This window comes from Papaver somniferum, chromosome 7 (assembly GCF_003573695.1).
Source record: "Papaver somniferum cultivar HN1 chromosome 7, ASM357369v1, whole genome shotgun sequence".
In the NCBI taxonomy this organism is placed as follows: domain Eukaryota; kingdom Viridiplantae; phylum Streptophyta; class Magnoliopsida; order Ranunculales; family Papaveraceae; genus Papaver; species Papaver somniferum.
Window position 1 is genome coordinate 187,560,242 of NC_039364.1, and position 19,163 is coordinate 187,579,404.

General features: G+C 38.0%; 3 protein-coding genes across 4 annotated transcripts; 1 reads left to right on the top strand and 2 right to left on the bottom strand.

Moving 5' to 3' along the window:
- The first annotated feature begins 888 nt into the window (after positions 1-888).
- LOC113299202 (probable inactive receptor kinase At4g23740) lies at positions 889-4,695 on the top strand. Its single transcript, XM_026548177.1, has 2 exons — positions 889-2,788; positions 3,779-4,695. The coding sequence occupies exons 1-2, from the start codon at positions 1,549-1,551 to the stop codon at positions 4,417-4,419; spliced, it is 1,881 nt and encodes a 626-aa protein (XP_026403962.1). The 5' UTR covers positions 889-1,548; the 3' UTR covers positions 4,420-4,695.
- A 319-nt stretch (positions 4,696-5,014) lies between these two features.
- LOC113299203 (myosin IC heavy chain) lies at positions 5,015-8,308 on the bottom strand. 2 transcript variants are annotated; one of them, XR_003334740.1, is made up of 5 exons: positions 7,991-8,308; positions 6,627-6,945; positions 6,141-6,299; positions 5,817-5,875; positions 5,015-5,319 (listed from the first exon to the last, which is right to left on the bottom strand). XR_003334740.1 is itself a non-coding variant. In XM_026548179.1 (4 exons), exons 1-4 carry the CDS (start codon positions 8,232-8,234, stop codon positions 5,288-5,290), a joined length of 654 nt encoding a protein of 217 aa, XP_026403964.1. In that variant the 5' UTR covers positions 8,235-8,307; the 3' UTR covers positions 5,015-5,287. The 2 variants fall into 2 exon arrangements, 1 of the variants encoding a protein (XP_026403964.1); XM_026548179.1 differs by lacking the exon at positions 6,141-6,299 and having other exon boundaries at positions 7,991-8,307.
- A 640-nt stretch (positions 8,309-8,948) lies between these two features.
- LOC113299204 (plastid division protein PDV1) lies at positions 8,949-11,244 on the bottom strand. The gene is made up of 2 exons (XM_026548180.1): positions 10,777-11,244; positions 8,949-9,765 (listed from the first exon to the last, which is right to left on the bottom strand). Exons 1-2 carry the CDS (start codon positions 11,110-11,112, stop codon positions 9,241-9,243), a joined length of 861 nt encoding a protein of 286 aa, XP_026403965.1. The 5' UTR covers positions 11,113-11,244; the 3' UTR covers positions 8,949-9,240.
- Positions 11,245-19,163: the final 7,919 nt, after the last annotated feature.

A 19,163-nucleotide genomic window follows, 5' to 3' on the forward strand; every position in this document is an offset into this window, starting at 1 on the left:
GATGATTCTTTGATTCTTTCTTCATATTACTTATGCATGTATTGCATAATTGCTACCGACAAAATTTTAGTGGTTGTAATTGACCGTCATGAATTTTATCACACTTTCGTAATTTGTATAATGAAAAGCCTTTTATAACACCTATGTAAGGAATATAAACATGACTATGGAATTATACATTTTTCTTATACTAACGATAATCAATGAAAATGGTAGTTTTAGAAATATCCCATTTTTTAATGATATAGGTCATCTATTAGTGAGACAAAATTTAAAAATGGATAGGTCATCTATTTAGGGACGGAGGGAATATTAAAAAAAAGTTTTTTTTTTAACTCACAACGTTTTTTAGATACGTTATAACGTTTTCACGCACGTTATAACCGTTACATACGAATTTCGGATCATAATTTTTATTAATTTTCTATTTAACCGTTATAACGCTCGTTTTTATGAAAAAACATACAAAAAACTCGTTTTTCCTCTAAATAACGCGTTTTTTGCCCAAAACGTGTTCACAACCGTCAAAACGCATTATAACAGTCGCGTCTAATACCCGTAACCTGAACCGTGACCCGTTTTTCAAACCTTGTTCCAGCCTTTCTTCGGGCAGTTGCTTAAAAACGCCTTTAACATTTTCAGCTTTCTTCTTCTACCCCGAATTTAAAAGGGAGAGTTTCCAAACTATACGTCCGGCCCATCTTGTCCACCGAAAATCTAACGGTCAAAACTGTCCATCTTCCTGGAGGCTCCCACGCGTCGAATTGCGAATAACCGTTAGCGAGTAATGATACGACAATGATCTGTTCATAAACATGGTCTCATCATGAGATTCATAACCGATAAAAGAATCCCAAGTCATCGCAACCTAAAAAAAACCCGATGTGGATAAATAAAGTAAAAAAGAAAGATAAAGAAAGCTATTTTCTGGTTTATTTATTATTTATATATCTCCCCCATCTCTTTAGTGTCCATATTAATGGCGGAAATGACGGATAGATAGTTATGGGATATATTCTTAACTACTCAATGCTTCTTCAGTGACCACAACCTGGATACAAGTCTTCTCCAGAGAGAAATAGAAAGCAATAGAAATCACCACTGATCCTTGAAGTTTCTCTCCCTCCATAGCCTAGCTAGTGCTTCTTCTTCCGTTAAACTAGGAAACTGGGAAGTTCTTTTCGATCTGAATTCTACCATTTCGAGGAACAAACAGTGTTGAGTATTTGAAAATCAAAATTTAGCGATTTGGGAGGATAAAGAAAGAAAAGCAAAAGCAAAAGCAAAAGCAAAAAAACAAAAAGAAGATGTATTTCTAGTGAAATTTGTGCAGGTTCCCTCCTTCGTTTGTTGACCCGATTTTGTTTAAAGTATAAAGCTCAAAGAGAAAATTTGCAGTAAAGCTTTAACTTTAACCGACACTTGCCTTGAAATACGTGCTGCTGTATATTTTGGGGTTTTGGAGTAGGCTTATCGAGTGAAAGACAGAAAAAAAAGAACCAGCTCAGTTATTTTTCATCAGCATTCGTTCGAGAGAGAAGGGATAGAATGGAAACTTCTTCCATTCTTGTCTCTGTGATTTTCATTTTTGTATTAGTTGTAGTTAATTCAGATCCAGTTGAAGATAAACAAGCTTTACTAGATTTTCTAAGTAAAACCCCTCATTCAAGAACCTTAAATTGGGAGAAGAATTCCAGTGTCTGCAACCACTGGACTGGAGTCAATTGTAATTCGGATAAGTCAAGAATCATATCCCTCAGATTACCTGGGATTGGATTAAACGGTCAGATTCCACCAAATACACTCAGTAGACTTACTGCTCTTCAGATCTTAAGTCTCAGATCTAATGGTCTTACTGGGTCTTTTCCTTCTGATTTTATCAACTTGAAAAACTTGTCTCTTCTTTACCTTCAGTTTAACAAGTTTTCTGGTTCATTACCTAATGATTTTTCTATTTGGAAGAATCTTACTATTATTAATCTTTCTCATAATAGTTTTGATGGCAGCATTCCTTTTTCACTATCGAATCTTACTCATTTACAAGCTCTGAATCTTGCTAATAATTCTCTCTCAGGTGAAATTCCTGATTTCAATCTTCCAAATCTTCAGCAACTACTCTTGGCTAATAATAGTTTGACTGGAGTTATTCCAAAATCTCTGCAGGCTTTTCCTAAGTATTCATTTTATGGTAATAATGTGTCTTATGGTAATTCATCCACACCCATCGATCCATATCAATCACCCATTATACCAATTCCTCCAAAGTCAACAAATTCAAGACAGCTTAGTGAAACCGCATTACTTGGAATTATAATTGGCGGTTCTGTTCTGCTGATTCTGATAGTATTTGGGTTTGTGCTGTTTGTTTGCTGTTTCAAAAGAGATGATGAAAGTGGTGGGTTTTCAGGGAAATTGCACAAAGGGTTAAAATCTCAAGGGAAAACTACGGCTCCAGGTAGTCAAGATGGAAATGTCAGACTTGTGTTCTTTGAAGGCTGTAACTATGCGTTTGATTTAGAGGATTTGTTAACAGCTTCAGCTGAAGTTCTTGGGAAAGGCACATTTGGTACTGCTTACAAGGCAGTGCTTGAGGACGCAACAACTGTTGTTGTGAAGAGACTGAAGGAAGTGGGTGTCGGAAAGCGAGAATTTGAGCAGCAGTTGGAGGTTGTTGGGAGAATTCGCCATGAAAATGTTGTTCAACTAAGAGCCTACTATTATTCCAAGGATGAGAGGCTTATGGTGTATGATTTTTACAGTCGAGGAAGTGTATCTGCTCTCTTACATGGTATGATCTCTCTCTCTCTCTCTCTCTCTCACACACACACACACACACACACACACACACACACACGCATAGTGCTTCTGTAATAGGAATAGTTCTACACACCCTACTAATATTCAGTTCCTAATCTTGTTGCCCTCTTTGAATCATTGAGTGTGGCATGTTGCATATGATTTAAATATATGCTCCACAACTTCCACTATTGTTTATTTTGCTGTTGAAAATGTTAAACAAGTTAAGAAATCTTCTGTATCTTCAATAGTTAACTTTGCTCTCATAGAAGTTATATTCCCTATATTATTTCATTTGGTCATTAAGCCTGCATTTGTGGTAATTGTTCGAATTTAGTACTCCATGACCCTTTTTAGGACGTAGTTGAAACTGGATGCCTGAAAATCTATAACTAGGGCGGAGTTCTTCACCTTAGGTGTTACTCATTGTTGATTTCGGATGTTTTTGGCAACTACTTAGGTGTTCCATTTCTGAAGAAAAAAGGTTAACAAATTGTCAAGGTGTTCTCAATGGTATTATTAGGTTTCTCAATATATTAATTCCATTATTAGAAATGCTCAATACTCCGTATTTGTGTTAGTGCTCTAAATTTCCTGGACAAGTATTCCATGGGTGATTGTATGGAAATTTCTGTATTGCAATGGGCAAGCATTTGTTCTCTGTAAGCTGATCTCACTAAATATACACAATGGCTAGTTTCAAATTAAGTATTCACACAAGGTACTTTTTGTCAGTAACTTTGAACTGGTCAGTAGTGTGTTTACTGTTGGGTATTGGTAGTCGGTATTACTTCAAAATTAACCCAAAACAGTTGTTGCAGGTAACTCAAACAGAACTTGCTTTCCCTGAAAACTAGTACCTGGTTCCTTTAGTTATTTTTTTTTAATACATAGGGTTTAGTTATCCTGTCTTTGAAGTCTTTTACTCTGTTTATAGTTTAGTTCCGCATCTCATCTGTTTTTGTAATTTCTAACATTGTAGGAAAAAGAGGAGGAGATAGAGTTCCTCTAGACTGGAATACACGTCTTGGAATTGCAATTGGTGCAGCACGAGGGATTGCTCATATCCACACACAGAATTACGGGAAACTTGTTCATGGAAACATTAAATCATCCAACATATTCCTCAACTCTCAAAACTACGGTTTAGTATCTGATTTGGGTTTAACAACCCTAATGAACCCAGTTCCCCCACCTATATCACGCGCCGCCGGATACCGAGCTCCAGAGGTTGTAGACACACGAAAAGCAGCTCAGCCATCAGATGTTTACAGCTACGGAGTCTTACTACTTGAACTCCTTACCGGGAAATCTCCCGTTCACACAACAGGTGGCGATGAGGTAATTCACTTAGTTCGCTGGGTACAATCTGTAGTTCGCGAGGAATGGACAGCTGAAGTTTTTGATATCGAACTAATGAGGTACCCTAATATAGAGGAAGAAATGGTGGAAATGTTACAGATAGCAATGACTTGTGTTGCAAGAACGCCAGAGCAGAGGCCAAAAATGTCGGAAGTTGTCAAAATGGTGGAAGATATTCGAAGGGCTGATACAGATATCAGAACTTCGTCAGAAACCAAATCAGAGAGCTCGCCACCACGACCACCAGCTGGTGGATACTAAAATAAAACTCAAGTACTAGTTCATCATCATCCTATTGGTTGAGATGGAAACCTCATCCATCTCACTGAGGCTAAACCCTGTTCATTATTAGTTTTTTAGTTTAGGCTTGCCTTGTGGTCTGGCAATTTACACATTCTTCACGCTCACGCCAGCTTGTTTCTGTATCTTTTTTTACATGGATGAAATTAGGAGATTCTGGTGATAATTTATTTTGTATTTAGTTCTGATTGCTCGTGTATTCAGTCAGGATATGAAAATTTTCAATTGAGATTTTAATTTCATTATCCCCCACAATTTCGCTCGTTCATTGCGGACATGGGAGTCTTTTTTTCCCAGTCCACCAATCAGTCATATTAACACAGACCCAAAGAAAACTCAACTGCCACTCTCTTTTTCTCTCTTCTTTTCCTATTCAAATTTCAGTTCAGTTCAGCTCAGTTCGGTCTGTCATTTCGACTTTTAAGGCTGACACTGTCGAATGACTTGCAAAATTCTTATCTACTTGTTGCTACTTTGTAGGCGGGATTCTTTCACAGATGTGCAACACTGCGAATGCAAAGTGCCTACTGCCTAATTTGATCAGGGAAATGTTGGATAAGTAAACCAGCTTCTGGGATCTTTCACATAAAAAAGTGTTTCAACTTTCAACCTCAAAATTACTCAGCTCACAGAAATCTATAGTATTACACACACAGAAATCAGAATCACACTAGAAATACACTTCTCTGGGGGATTGTTTGTTGAAGACAAGTGTATCGCTATATCTTCGTATAAAGAATTGATTACCTTTACATTAATTTTTTCTAGAATGGCAACCCCATGTATAACCTAACCGCATATTGTTACCACCCCAAGAGAATCTGGTGTTTCACTTCACCACTATCCTTGTCTTGATGCCACCTGAAATTACATACACCATATGCAGCTTTAGTAATCAGTCACAAATATGGGTACTTCCTATGGAAATTAGATCAGGCCTAAATAAAATGAAACCCTACTGACTAATTTATATCTGATACCGAGTTTTTTTTCTCTATCATTGGAGATGGTCCCAACCCGTCCAGGCATGAAGCTTAAGGCCTCAACAGGGCCGTTAAAAAGTCACACTTTAGGCTACGAAAATGCATGTGCTCAGGGTCTTAAGGGTAGTAACAATATCTTAATGAACAGTTGTTTCAGACTAAGCTTTGGAACTTGTTGGATGACTCGTATGCTTGAAGTTCTTTTCTAGACCCTAGTGTTCAAATATGTTTGGAAAGTTGTTCCTTGAGTAGATGGGTCTTGTTTTTAGGCACCATGCAATCAAAAGTTAGATACAGTCGGATGCTCACTGCAAAGTAAGTGTGTATACAAAACCAGCAGACAAATGGTAATCCCGAAAAGAGGTAATGACAAACCTTCAACTTCCTCAAATAGCACTTCTTTAATCAGATCAGCCGCAGCATGGTACTCAAACCTGCAAAGTAAGTGTAACTAAGGTCAATACAAACACTCAAAACGTATTTAATAAATCATATTATAAATTAACATGTTATGATATACGTTATCATAATTGAACAAGGTTATACCCATCTCCAGTTAACAGCTAACCAAAGAAAGAAAGACTATCTTTTCCGAGAGGGTTTAAAACACAAAAAAAAATGAAAATACTCAAGATAGAATAATTGTATATACTGAGGCAATCATTATCATAAAGAGGAATGTGAAACCTCAGGGCATACATATGTTTCTTTAGTACACAAAAGTCGCCAACTACTCCGGTGAAACACAAGGGTTCAATTTCTTGGTGGTCCTTAACTAACATTTGGTACAACAGCAGCCAGAATACATAATAAATGGCGCACAACACATCATGAAGTCAATAGACCAAACAACTGTACCTGCAAAAGCGCATCGTACATTTTCAAGTACGGCCAAGAGAAATACAATAAAAGTGAAGACCAATTGAATTGTGCTGTGGATAGAGTACTAGAAACCTAGTGCAGAATCAGGGAACTAGTTAAAGAAAAATAAAATGGATTTTCTCCCCTTTCAGATTTTGGACTGCTTTCAGGGTACTAATCTCAGTTTCTGTCAACAACTTCACCTTATGTTATGAATTTCGTTGTTTTTATAATTACAAGGTGCAAACTAAATGAGGCTGATCCCTATTTGGAATTTCGTCAATTTCAAACACATGAATAGATAAAGCCTTCTGAATAACTTACGTGTTGGAAAAAGCCACTTCAAGCTCATAATCTGATAAACTTTTGATAGCATCTACTAACACGGTGACAATCTCTGACTTTCGAGTGCTAGCCATAAGAATATCAAACTCACTAGGGATAACAATTGCGAAGAAATTGTCACTTAGCTCACTCAAGCAAAGCTTTTCAACGGCATTAAGTGCTATTCGTCTTTTAAGCGCACCAGTCTCTGGGCTAACAATGTAGATAGTGGATTCGGTAATCAACAGAACCCGCCGCTTCATCTTCCCTGATCCAGTGAACTTCAAAACCTTATCTGCAAAGAGAACTTTCCGATCACCTGCAGAAATAGAAGTTAGAGATTAGAACCATGAAGTAAATAGAATAAGACATCCAGCATATGCGAAGAGTTGCTAGCATCCTTTGAAGAAATACAGGAATAATTTATTTATTTTTGGGAATGATAAATGATAATGTATTTCCAACAAAAGGATTACAGATTTACAAGCCAAAGAACAGCATATTAATCAATATACACGACAAATATGTCATGAGACACAAGACAAAACAAAGAAAAACCCGTCATACTTATAACCAGTGACTAAAACACAAGATAAATGAGGGGCAGATTTTAATACGTTAAAAGACACACATGATCCACTTTCTAAATTTTATTTTGGAAATTTCCCAACCCATCTGATCCAAGAGTTTCTAGTAATCACCATCTTAAATCAAATTGTGATTCTCTGCTATCATTCATCTCAATCCATGCTATTAACCATACAAGAAGTTGCCACAACATCTCCAGTTACACCACTCTCAGGAAATTGGTTCATTCCACCTAGAGTCAGACTGGACATAAAGTAGATATGCAACTTCCCACTTGCAGATGGCAAAAACACAAGCTTGGACAAAGTTATAGTTTCCCCGGGAAAGGCCTAGGTGCTAAGACTAACATCATCTAATGATATGCAATAGCAACCTCCACTACATACATAATTTCTCCGGAGAATACCAACTTGACCACAACCTCTGATATGCTAATAATTATTGTTACCTTAGGGCCGAGACTGTATCATGAACACATTCCCATCTGATTGAATTATTAGAAATATGTGGAAAATGTTGCCTACAACATAGATGTGTGTGTAAGAAAAGAAAAAAATCCTATAGTGAGACAGTGGTATTATCACATCTTGGTGTTCCTATAAATATTTGCGTTTCTTCTTATCAATTAATTACCTATCATTGTGACCTGAAACGCTAGGAAAGTCCAATCTTGATGCTCAATCCAACAACAAAAGAATCATACCATAAATTGCTTCTAACAACTCAAAAAAAAAAAAAAAATACCTGCGATCCAACTGAAAATAAATAAATAATACCTTGCTTATCCAAGATCTTCATGAGTGCATACTGAGAAGGAACATCGAGATAATCCCCTCTGTAATCTCTATGTAAAGAAGCCCTTCTACGAACTTTCATACCCATAAAAGGTTCTTGATCTTCTGAAACATTATTCTCCGATGGTCTAGATCGGTTTTCAGGTTCAAGGGTTTCTGTTTCTCCATTATTTCTATCAGCTTCAGGTGTTTGAATTTGAACTTTTCTCGATCTGAATTTATCCATTTATATCTGATAACAAAACTCTCCGGATCTGAAAACTTAGTTGTTGATAACGGGGATGACAAAACTAGACTAGCTGGGGGGATTTTAGTCATTATGTTGACGTCGACAACCTGGCTGCTTGTCTGGGTTTGGTTGGTGGATTTGGGATGTTGTATTGACACACCCCTAACTTGTTAAGGGGCGCATCATAATGCTTGGAGTTAAAAATTAACCGACAAAAGACATTTGAAAGAATACCCCTCATCTTTATTAGGATCTTAAAAATACCCTTAAGCAAGGGTAGCATACGCAGATGTGAGTAGCAAATAGAACTAATTCGATGGGGGTGAATTAAATGAAGCATTACATGGGAAGGTATAAGGTTAATCCCAACAAAGGTAGTACGGTGGGTGGTGCTCGAGCTTGAGTATCAGAGAACCGCATGTGACAAACCGATCCTTCCTAGCATATCATATGTACATAACCACACGTTACCCCTTTTTCCCGATGGTAACTTACCACACTTTGATGCTGCTATGGAGGGAAAGTGAGTATATAGCGCCACCAGCACACCACCGCCACCACAAAAATACGGTTGTAAGAAATTATAACTTTTTTTATAACAATACCATGCCATTATGGCACGGGTTATCCGCTAGTTAAGTTGACAAACCACGAAGATAAATAAAACTTCATATATTCAGTTATGGTGGTGCCATGTAGAGAGTAGAGACATGGGTTTGCTCTCCTTCAGAAAAATAGAACTAAAAAAATTAAACATTCAAATACAGAATATACATTCACTCAGCCAGCGGTCAGTAAACTTGAATGACAGAGCTCAGGCACAAACAAATTGCAAAAAGATGACCTGAAATGTGATAGACCTAATACGGCCCTGCATCCGTCCAGATTTCGTACAATACGTGGAAGCACAATCCGACGAAATCCCTTACAACAGAATACCCTAAAGCTAAACAGTCAAAACAACATGAATATGCACAACTCACCAAAAAATTTTAGGTATCAACTAACCCCTAGCAGCAAAAACATCCAAATCCCTGGCACGACCATTGGATGAAGAATTTTCACCTGAAAATTTCTTACTGCTCCGTTTTCCATAAGAGAGAACATCTTGCGACTGTGGTATTTCTACAGAAAAATTATTCTTGAAGTTTACCTGATGCAGATGCAGCAAAGCAAGCATGCTACCCGCTACCAAAGCAGCGCTGCCTAATATCCCACCCATTTGGTCCAACTTAAGAGATTTCTTGACGAAGACAAAACTAGATAACATACGGAGTACAATACTCGAACATTTCCCCTCATGATTCACCAAGTTCTCACCAGATCGACTTTTTGGTGACCCAAACAGATTTTCAGGTGTGACAAAGCGAGTGGAATCATGAACACCACCAACGAATGCTAGAGCCTCTTCAATGACTCTGTATTGCTTACCATGGTGATCTGCCAATCTCATTGCGAGAACAACCCGGCTTTGCTCTATTCGTGCAATTGCAGCATCTCTTTCAGCTCGCTGCTGTGTTTGTACAGTCTGCGGAACAGTGAAAAAAATTCAAATTAAAGTGTCGGAAAAAATGTAGCTGCCATCTGTACAATAAGACCCTAATTGTCTGTATTAGTTTTTGTTCCTTCTGAAATTTTCAGTTCTTTCTATATATCTATATATACAGAGAACATTGTCAGAACAACCTTCTCTTCGTAAATTTCATAGGAAAGAAAATCAGAGAAATAACTGGAAGTCGAACAACCAAAGAATGGCCTATCAGATGGAACAAACAGACAAAATGAAGATAACAATCTTGAAATAAAAAGAAACAATGATTTTGTGGATTGGTACTGCTAACAAATGAAGGGACTGCATATCTAAACAGATTATTTGCGACTACCACAATCTAAATTGTTGCACTCAGAAGGAAAAGCATATGCTAGTATTCATCTAAATAGAAAACACATGAAAAGACCTGAATGCTACAGAGTGAGGGACGGACAAAAACTAAACGATTACCTCTTAGTTTTTCCATCCAGATTGAGATACATGTAATATCTCATAAAATTAATTATGTTACAGAACTGCATGATATCTTTAGGAGTACCACATAAAAATTTAAAAAAATCAATGTTAATACATATAAAGTTAATAAGATTATCGTTGCATTTTGGTTTTGTGTACAATTAGAGTTACTCCTACCACGAGACATGTAAGAGTCAGGGCATCCCTATTTCCCCCCTAAACCTAACGGTTGAACAAAACTTCCTAACCAAAGTTATAAAATGTTTCAAAATTCGAGGTAAACTGAACACAACCAATTATCATGAAACATACTTGGTACCTTTACATTCCAATTCTTTTATGTCAGTAACATAGCCATCACCAGTTGAAGAGCTAAGAAAACACTGAAAGGCAATATGATACAGTAGAGACAAACAAGTCTTAGATGCTTAGTTGGGCCATGTTAACACTCTAATCAAACCCTAAGAAACCATAACCTGCAATCAAAATTCAAAACAATAACAACAGAACAGCTTAAAAAAAAGAACTTACATGAAAGAACTCGAGCTGGTCTTCAAGGTTCTCAAGAGCAGCTCTAATGGCATTAAGACTTTTAGCTTCGGCAATTGCTGCATCATCAACAAGTCGATATTCTTTCATGAAAACAAACCCATTCCGTTCTTCGTTGCCGTTATTATTAGTTGGTTTCTTCTTTTCGTTGTTGTCACGAGCAAAGTAAACGTCATCAGATTTCTTTAGGGTTTTGATTGAATTAAGAAAATGTGATCTCGAGATTGAATGAATTGCATCGCTTAGCTTGTCATGTAGATCCCAAATCTTTTCTAATACTGCTTCTATCTCTTCGATCTCCATTTCCCATTTCATCATCGATTTCTGCCCTAAATTTTTTAAGTTAGGGTTTCCAAATAGAAAGAATAAGAGAGGAGAGCATGACAGAGACTTTCGGTTCTCTGAGAACCAAGAAAAATGACCTTTGTTTGTTCCTTGGCTTCTGAGGGAGGCAATTAGGGGAAAATAACTAAGCAGGGTCTATTTTATTTATTTTTTATTTATAATATGGAAAGGAAATTTTGGGAACGGTACTACTCAGTGCGATTCCTATGGCAATGTTCAAATCCATTTTTTTGTTGAGCCAGGTGGATGGCCAAGTTTGGTTTTCTACTATGGTAAAACACTGGGCGGTTGACCGCAAGCGCGAGAAGGAAGTGCAGACGCTGACGTTTATGGGACAAGCATTGACGCTCGTGGTTGAAACGCCGGCGTTTGAACCAAGGCCGCCAACGACTACTTTTAAACGGTCATCGGGACGGCTAGTTTCTACCGGTTAGTTTCTACTTCCATAAATACGGCTCGAGTTTGATCTCACAAATTCACAAAAAAATTTCATTCGATCAATCTTTTCTTAATTTCAATTTCTTTCAACTTTCAACCATGAATTCTGATTTTGATTCTTCTGAGGAATATATGGAGATGGATGAAATGTTGTACGAAGAAGAGGAAGAAATGTGTATGGAGTTTTTGCATCGAATGGATGAAGATGCAAATCAAGATATAAAAAGGCGAAATTTTATGTTGCAATTACAATCTTGGATCATACCAAAGCCTTTAGAGCCATATGAAGTTGCACTAGAAGATGGACATGGCGAGATCGACATTTTTACCACGAAAAGATGATGCATGATTATTTTAGTCATGATTGTATCTATTCCGATGAGGATTTTCAGCTACGATCCCGCATGGGCCGCAACTTGACGCAAAGGATTATTGCCGAGCTTTGTCAGGTATAACCTTTATTTAATTATCAGTATGATGCACAACATGTATGAGGCTTTAGTCCCGAACAAAAGGTCATTGCGGCCCTCCGTATACTATGTTATGGGGTACCAGCGGATTCCACGGATGATTACATCCGTATTGGGAAAACAACCGCCTTTAAGTATCTCAAATTGTTTTGCGAAACAATAGTCGAGCATTTTGGTCCAACCTTTTTAAGAAAGCTTACTCAGGAAGATGTTCAAAAAATAACTGAAGAAAACACCGCGAGGGGTTTTCCAGGAATGTTAGGTAGTCTAGACTGCAAGCACTGGATGTGGCATGCGTGTCCAGTTGAATGGGCAGGTCAATATAAGGGTCATTCTCCAAAACCAACTGTAATTTTGGAAGCTTCAGCTAGCTATGATTGTTGGTTTTGGCATGCCTTTTTTGGACTCCCGTGTTCAAATAACGATCTCAACGTTTTGTATAAGTCACTATTGTTTGAAGATCTTAAGAATGGGATGGCGCCGCACTGTAATTTCACCATTAACGGTCATCACTACACTCAGGGTTATTATCTAGCAGACGGAATCTATCCGGAATGGTCAAATGTGGTTCAAGCTTATAAACAAATAGGTTTTGGACCGACGACTTCGAAGGATATGAAGTACTTTGACACCCAACAAGTGAAATGCAGAAAGGATGTTGGACGCGTTTTTGGCATACTGAAAAGGAAGTTTGCCATCATAGCTGGGCCGACACGCTTTTTTGATTTTCAAGAAATGAACAAAATTATGCTGACTTGTATCATTCTGCATAACATGGTCATTGAAGAAACCAGGCGTGACCTAACTTGGACGAGTTTTCCAGATGAAGATTTGGTGTCGGATCTTGTGGTGGAGCATGGGCGACCGGGAAGAGAATATAGACTTGCCACTGACAGACTCCAAAACCGGGGAATCTATGGACAACTAAGAGAAGATCTAACTAAGCACATTTGGGCTTTAAAAGGAGCTAGAGACGATGCGGGAGGGCGAGGCAGAGGCAGAGGGAGAGCTAGATAGATGTTATTTTCAATTTAGTGTTATTTTCAATTTAGTGTTGTTGTTTATTTTAATCAATATGTTTTTTAATTTAAATTTGTTTGTTTAAACGAATACACTTAAAATTAAAATTGAGGCAATTATATTAAAAATAATTTTAAATAAACAAGTACAATTAAATTAAACTTAGCTAAACAAGAATATTAAATTAAACTTAGCTAAACAAGAATATTAAAATCAGTTAGCAAGACTGTAGTCATCTTCGTTTTCTTCCGAGGCATCATCTTCGTCTTCTTCCACATTCACATATTGGTCGGTTTGCTGAGGAAGGGCTTGTTCAGGGACTTGTTGTTGTTCGGCCGCGACTTGTTGTTATTCGGCCACGACTTGTTGATCTTCGGCCGCATCCATTCCCTTAGTCCATGCAGCAAGTTGTCGTTCATTCATTATTGAAGTGTTCAAGAAAAGTAACTTGTTTAAATTATAATCCCTGTAGTATTGTTCTCTCGAAAGACGACTTTTTTTTTGATTATTTATAATAATGACACTGTTCCTGATTCTATCTGCTTCTATCTGCATCTCGAATTCCTTGTGATCAGCATAGTTGAACTCGCTTGAACCTCCTTCTAATGCTCGTTAGGCTGCGTCTCTCGCTGCTTTTGCAGCTTTCTGACCCCCTCCTCTTCTTCTCTTGACGTTGGTGTTAACGTCTAGATTAGTGTTGTGTTGTTCCTGACTACTTGGAGTTCCATCAGGTGAGGAAGCAGGCCCTCCATTCTGAAAATCCTGCGAGATTGGACCATGTGGTGATCTTGCAGGCACTTGATTACCTTCCAGCATATGGATTAAACTTGTTAAGCACCCTCAAAATGGTGAAACAAGTTTCATATTGGAAGCCTAATCTGTGGGATCTTTTCCACTCTTCCCGACATCTTCGTTCCACATCCGGTTCGCCTTCACCGCTTTTTCTGTTGTGCCACATTTGAGTCATCAAAGCTACATATTCACTAGCGGCTGCTGAAATTACGTGAAAACGATGAGACAACCCATCGACATCACGTCTACTGGGGTTACCTGTTTCTTCACAAAATTTTGGTAAAATCTTATCATAAAAAGTTTTTTTCTTCTTGATAAATACCATTGTTTTCATCCAATGTATATAATACATAATTTCTGCAAAGTGACTCGTCTTCATCCATCGTATACTTGACACCACGAATTTTTGTGTTTCTTGGTTGTGATTGTGGTGTATTTTGTTGTGATTGTTGTTGTGATTGTTGTGGTGTTTCTTGTGGTGTTTGTTGTTGTGATCGTTGTTGTGAGGATGCCATATTTGTTAGAAATGAAATTTATAGAAATTGGATTTTTTTGTGGTAGATTGAGTTGATATGAATAGTTTTGTTTGAATCTAAAGAAAAATTAGAGATGGTATGAAATTGCGTAATCTTGAGGTAGTGATGAAGAAGGTGTGAGTTTTAAATCTTGGATGGAAGGAGTCATTGGCGCTTTTATGAAAAACGCGACGCGTTTACTAAAACCGCTAGCATTTGAACTAAGAACGGGCGATTTAACGACAAGCGCCAGCGTCTTTGGCTCAAGCACCAACGTTAAAGACAAGATCGCTTGGCCTTTCATCAAGCGCGCGCTACATGATCCAACTCACTCAACAAACCAACAAATTTGTTGGTCTGAACATCCTTTTTTCATGTTTGTTGAGTCCATAGTGGGAGCAAAATCAACGAACTTCAAGTTTGTTGAGTCCATATGAACTGCTCTTAGGGTTGTTAATGGGTACCCATTACCCGGACCCGGAACCGGACCCTGTAGAAACGGTTCCGGTTCCGTGTCCTACTGTTGGGCCCATTAACAACTTAGGAACCGACGGGTAATACTCATTGGGTACTCGGTTATTCTAAATTTTATTCATCTTTTTAGCAAAATTAAAATTATTTTGTTAGTTTTGGCTTGGATTTTTTTTCATTTTTCGTTTTTTTCTTACATTTAATCTTTATTTAATACATCATGAAGAAATAATAACAATTTTTTATAAAAAAAATTTAGATTCAAGCCAAAAAGAGAAAAATATCAAGTTTTTGAAGTATTTTTTATAGTTTTCTTGATACCCAATGGGTACCCAGAACCAACGGGTGCTCGGGATTTTTAACGGGTCCGGTTCTGGGTCCACAAATTTAGGAACCAGACCCGGAACAGTCAGGAACCGGGCCCGACTTTTATAAGTAGGGTCCGTGTCCAGTGATACCCGGGAGTGTAAATGGGGAAAAATGATTTGCTGGTTTTTAAGGAATTGAGGAGACGACCGTACGGATGAGACTCCTCGAACCGAGCGAAATTTTAAACCTCACACAGATGCACCGCTGCAAAGGGGGTTCCTTAGACTCGAGAGATAAATCTGTAGTACTCCGGCCTAAATCAAGACAATGACCTTTCCATAGTAAATTCGGTCACAAGAGAGGATGGGTTGATCTATAGGAGGGAAGCTGGGATATGTGTGGAATCAATGGTAATCAAAGATTGTGGGTGTGTGAATTCTGAATATGATAAGCTCTGAATGATTGAAATTGCTCAATTGAGAGTAGTTGCTCAATTGATGAGTTGATGATCTCGTGTTTTCGATGAGACGTGAGACTGATGATACTGTTGATGCTGATCTTTCAATCATGATTCAGAGACTTATTTATATTGTTGGAATTTTAGACACCATTACCCCATGAAGTGTGACAGTTGATGGAATCAAGGAGTGGGGAAGTGGAGATCGTGTTTGAAACCAGTTGCTCAACGTGTGGAGACTTGGTCGATTTTCCACCCACTACCTCGTGAATTCCATCAACTTATTGCACGACTTGCTCACATTCCATCGTGTGTTTGAACACACGTGCCGTAGACCTCCATACCAAAACCCTAAGTGATATCCCCCCAAAGTGACACGATTTAAGTCTCGTGGTTTGTTAGTCAATTGATGACTTCGTGGTTCGATGGGACGATGAGTCCATGTAGTTGCTGAGTTGAACATGATGTTCTGAAACTCATGAATTGAACATGTCATGAGACAGAGGTATAGTTCTTACGATGAAGTGAGCAAGTATTTCTCATTCGATGGACCGTTGAATATTGATTGTTGAACCAATATTCCTTGGTTTGAGCAAATATTTATCATCTGAGCAAGTGTTGCTCATGAGATGAATTGTTGAATATTTGATCGTCTGAGCATGTGTTGCTCATCTGATGGATTATTAGCAGCGTACCAAAAATATTAATTAGAATACTGGTCGTTGAACCGAGCATAATTAATAAAATTAATGACCATGAGGTCATCATAAAATTATTAAGGTTGGATTCTGGAATGATGATCCTTGGATTCAGAAACCCTAATTTGATGATCAATTCATGGTTCGTCAGAAGTTTCACCATGGGACGAAGGAGGGAACGACTACATGGGGCCGTGGATCAACCATGTAGTGTCCATATGCTCATGTGAGAAAATACCAATAATTCTTGAAGAGTTGACGATTTGTTGGTGAAAGAATGATTAAATGCTGGTTTAATCATTTATTCGTCTGAGCCTTAGGTGAGAAAACCTAATTAATTATGACGTGAGGGACCGACCATGGGGGTCATGAAACCGGCCCTGGGTAGTCACGTGATCGCCTGATGATCACTTCATGAAAATCCAAAGTGTTTGGAAGAGTCTTGGACCTAATACGTGCAATTGTGCAAATTAGGTCAAAACTGTGAAACTTGATGGGACCGGCTTCTGTAAGCCAAAGATCCAATCTTGGTCGGTCAAGATTACGTGCTCGTGTCCCAAAGACGTCCGCGTCTCAGTCCTGAGAATTTTGATATTTTCTGGCGTGCAATTGAGCATCCATTCGAGAAAATATGCCAAAATTAGGGTTTCGACGAAACTGAGGAAAACACCATGAGATGATGGAAAATAATTATAAAATAAGGAATAAGGAGGCGTGGGACCGCCGAGGTTAAGGCATGGTCGTCCGGTCATGACCACGGTCCCGTGGTGCCATTTCCTTAATTTTATAATATTTTTGATGATTTTATGAAGAATTTTAAGAAATTTGATGAATTTAGGGAGTTTCCATGAATTGAAGGAGTTTTCATGAGTTCAAGGAAGCAAAAAAATATTAAAATAATAAAAACACGGGCGTGTGGGACCGTGGGGGCGTGGCCGGACGGCTAGGGGCCTGGTCCCACGAGTTTTTATTATTTTTTATATTTTTTAAGTATTTTTCATTATTTGAGGGAATTTTTCTTAATTTGAGAGAAATACCATGAAATCAAGGAATTTGATGAATTCAAGGAAAAATAAAATAAAATAATAAAACAAGGGGCGTGTGGGATCGTCTAGGGCATGGCCGGCAGGCTAGTGTCCCGATCCCACAAGTTTTCATAATTTTATTTATTATTTGATGATTTGTGCAAAATACAATGAAATCAAGGAGTTTTTTCATGAAATTAGAGAAATAATAATAATAAAATAATGAGGAACCGTGAGGTGTGGGGCCGGCTGGGACCAAAGCATGGCTAGTTTTCCAATGGTCACGCCCCACACTTCTTTTCTTAGTTTTATATTATTTTTTACGAATTTATGAAAATACCATGAAGCCGAGGAGTTTCCTCGAGACGAAGGAGATTTGATAAAATGAGAGAATTTTCATCAAATCATGGAAAATAATAAAAATGCATTAAAAATATAAAACTGGCGTGGGATTGACCACGACACGGTCTGTCGGTCGTGTGTCCGTGCTCCCAACACCCTGGTCAATATTTTTAATTATTTATTATTTTCTTCCCTATTTTGCATAGGTTCATCGTTTCGTTGTATTTTGAAATACTCGTTCGTGCGGTGACTGTTAGTGTATCGTCGTTGAATACACTTTCACCATTTGAATCGGGACTTCCTTAGAGGGATCTCAGACTCCCGGTTGTTGATTATTTACTACTAATTGTGGAATTCAGTGGAGAATAATTCACAAAACTGAGTAATAAGATGTTTATTATTAATTCATAGGATCAGCTGAGGATTCGACTACAAATTCAGAATAATAAAGTGAGCATTACCATTCCATGGGATCGTAGATTCGACCATAGAATCGAAGTAATTAAGATTTATCTATTACCATTTATGAGATCAGTTGTGGATTCGATCATGAAATCGGAGTAATGAGATAATATAGTTATTGCTATTCTATGAGATCAAGCCGTGGATTCGATCATAGAATCAGAAAAATTGTTTATTGCCATTCCATGGGAACAGTCGTGGATTCGACCATGGAATAGGAGCAATTTTTGTTGCCATTACATGGGACGAGTCGTGGATTCGACCATGGAATAGGAGCAATAATAGATTATTCTGGGAATTCAGTAGTGAATGTCACGGCAGAATTAATCTTAATTAGGAATAATTAACTTTATGGCTCTATACTAGTAGAGCAAGATGTCTAGGAGCATTAATTATCCCGATATGAGCTTGTCGGTAAGTCATATCCTTTATATAGTCAGGGTAAACTCGTTGTTTTTTCCTGAAGACGTTATCGCTCTATACTAGCAGAGCAAGTTGTCTAGGAGTCGTCCATCTCGTGATACTATATAGAAATAATCACTGAAAGTGTTCAGTATTCATGAGATATGCCGTTTTCCAGTCGTGAGACTACATATCTACATGTACTCCGAGAGAAAGTACTCTCCGTTGAGAATTCGATGAGAGACCCGTGTCTCAATACTCACGTCTGATTGCTGGATCAGAGCTTCGTATAATTATGAGTTTACGATTTTATCCCTTGTCGAAAATCCACCATCTACATTAAGTCCCCTGCTTACTGAGGAAAGTTGTGTTCCTCAGTCAGCATTAAATGGTGATTTTCCGGCCATAAATAACAATACCAGTAATTGAACTTAGTCGTAAGTTGAGACGTTACCGGATTTAGAGAGCATGAGAAAACCACGACTTGATGAAGGATTCGATGTCATGATTAGAGTGTCGTTTGATGAGCATAAAGTGGTAGCACCGCTGATTTGGTGATGAAACCTTGGTCGTTTAGGATTCGGGGGTCGGGCCCAAGAAAGGAATCCGTTTTAGAACGGACG

Excerpts from the sequence above, each read along its gene's own strand:
- LOC113299202 (XM_026548177.1), top strand. The coding sequence starts at position 1,549 with ATGGAAACTTCTTCCATTCTTGTCTCTGTGATTTTCATTTTTGTATTA. Across the intron at positions 2,789-3,778 it reads TGTATCTGCTCTCTTACATG|GAAAAAGAGGAGGAGATAGA; the intron begins GTATGATCTCTC and ends CTAACATTGTAG.
- LOC113299203 (XM_026548179.1), bottom strand. The coding sequence starts at position 8,234 with ATGGATAAATTCAGATCGAGAAAAGTTCAAATTCAAACACCTGAAGCT. Across the intron at positions 5,876-6,626 it reads GAAGTGGCTTTTTCCAACAC|GTTTGAGTACCATGCTGCGG; the intron begins GTAAGTTATTCA and ends CTTACTTTGCAG. Across the intron at positions 5,320-5,816 it reads GCTATTTGAGGAAGTTGAAG|GTGGCATCAAGACAAGGATA; the intron begins GTTTGTCATTAC and ends ATGTAATTTCAG.
- LOC113299204 (XM_026548180.1), bottom strand. The coding sequence starts at position 11,112 with ATGATGAAATGGGAAATGGAGATCGAAGAGATAGAAGCAGTATTAGAA. Across the intron at positions 9,766-10,776 it reads ACCAGCTCGAGTTCTTTCAT|ACTGTACAAACACAGCAGCG; the intron begins GTAAGTTCTTTT and ends ACTGTTCCGCAG.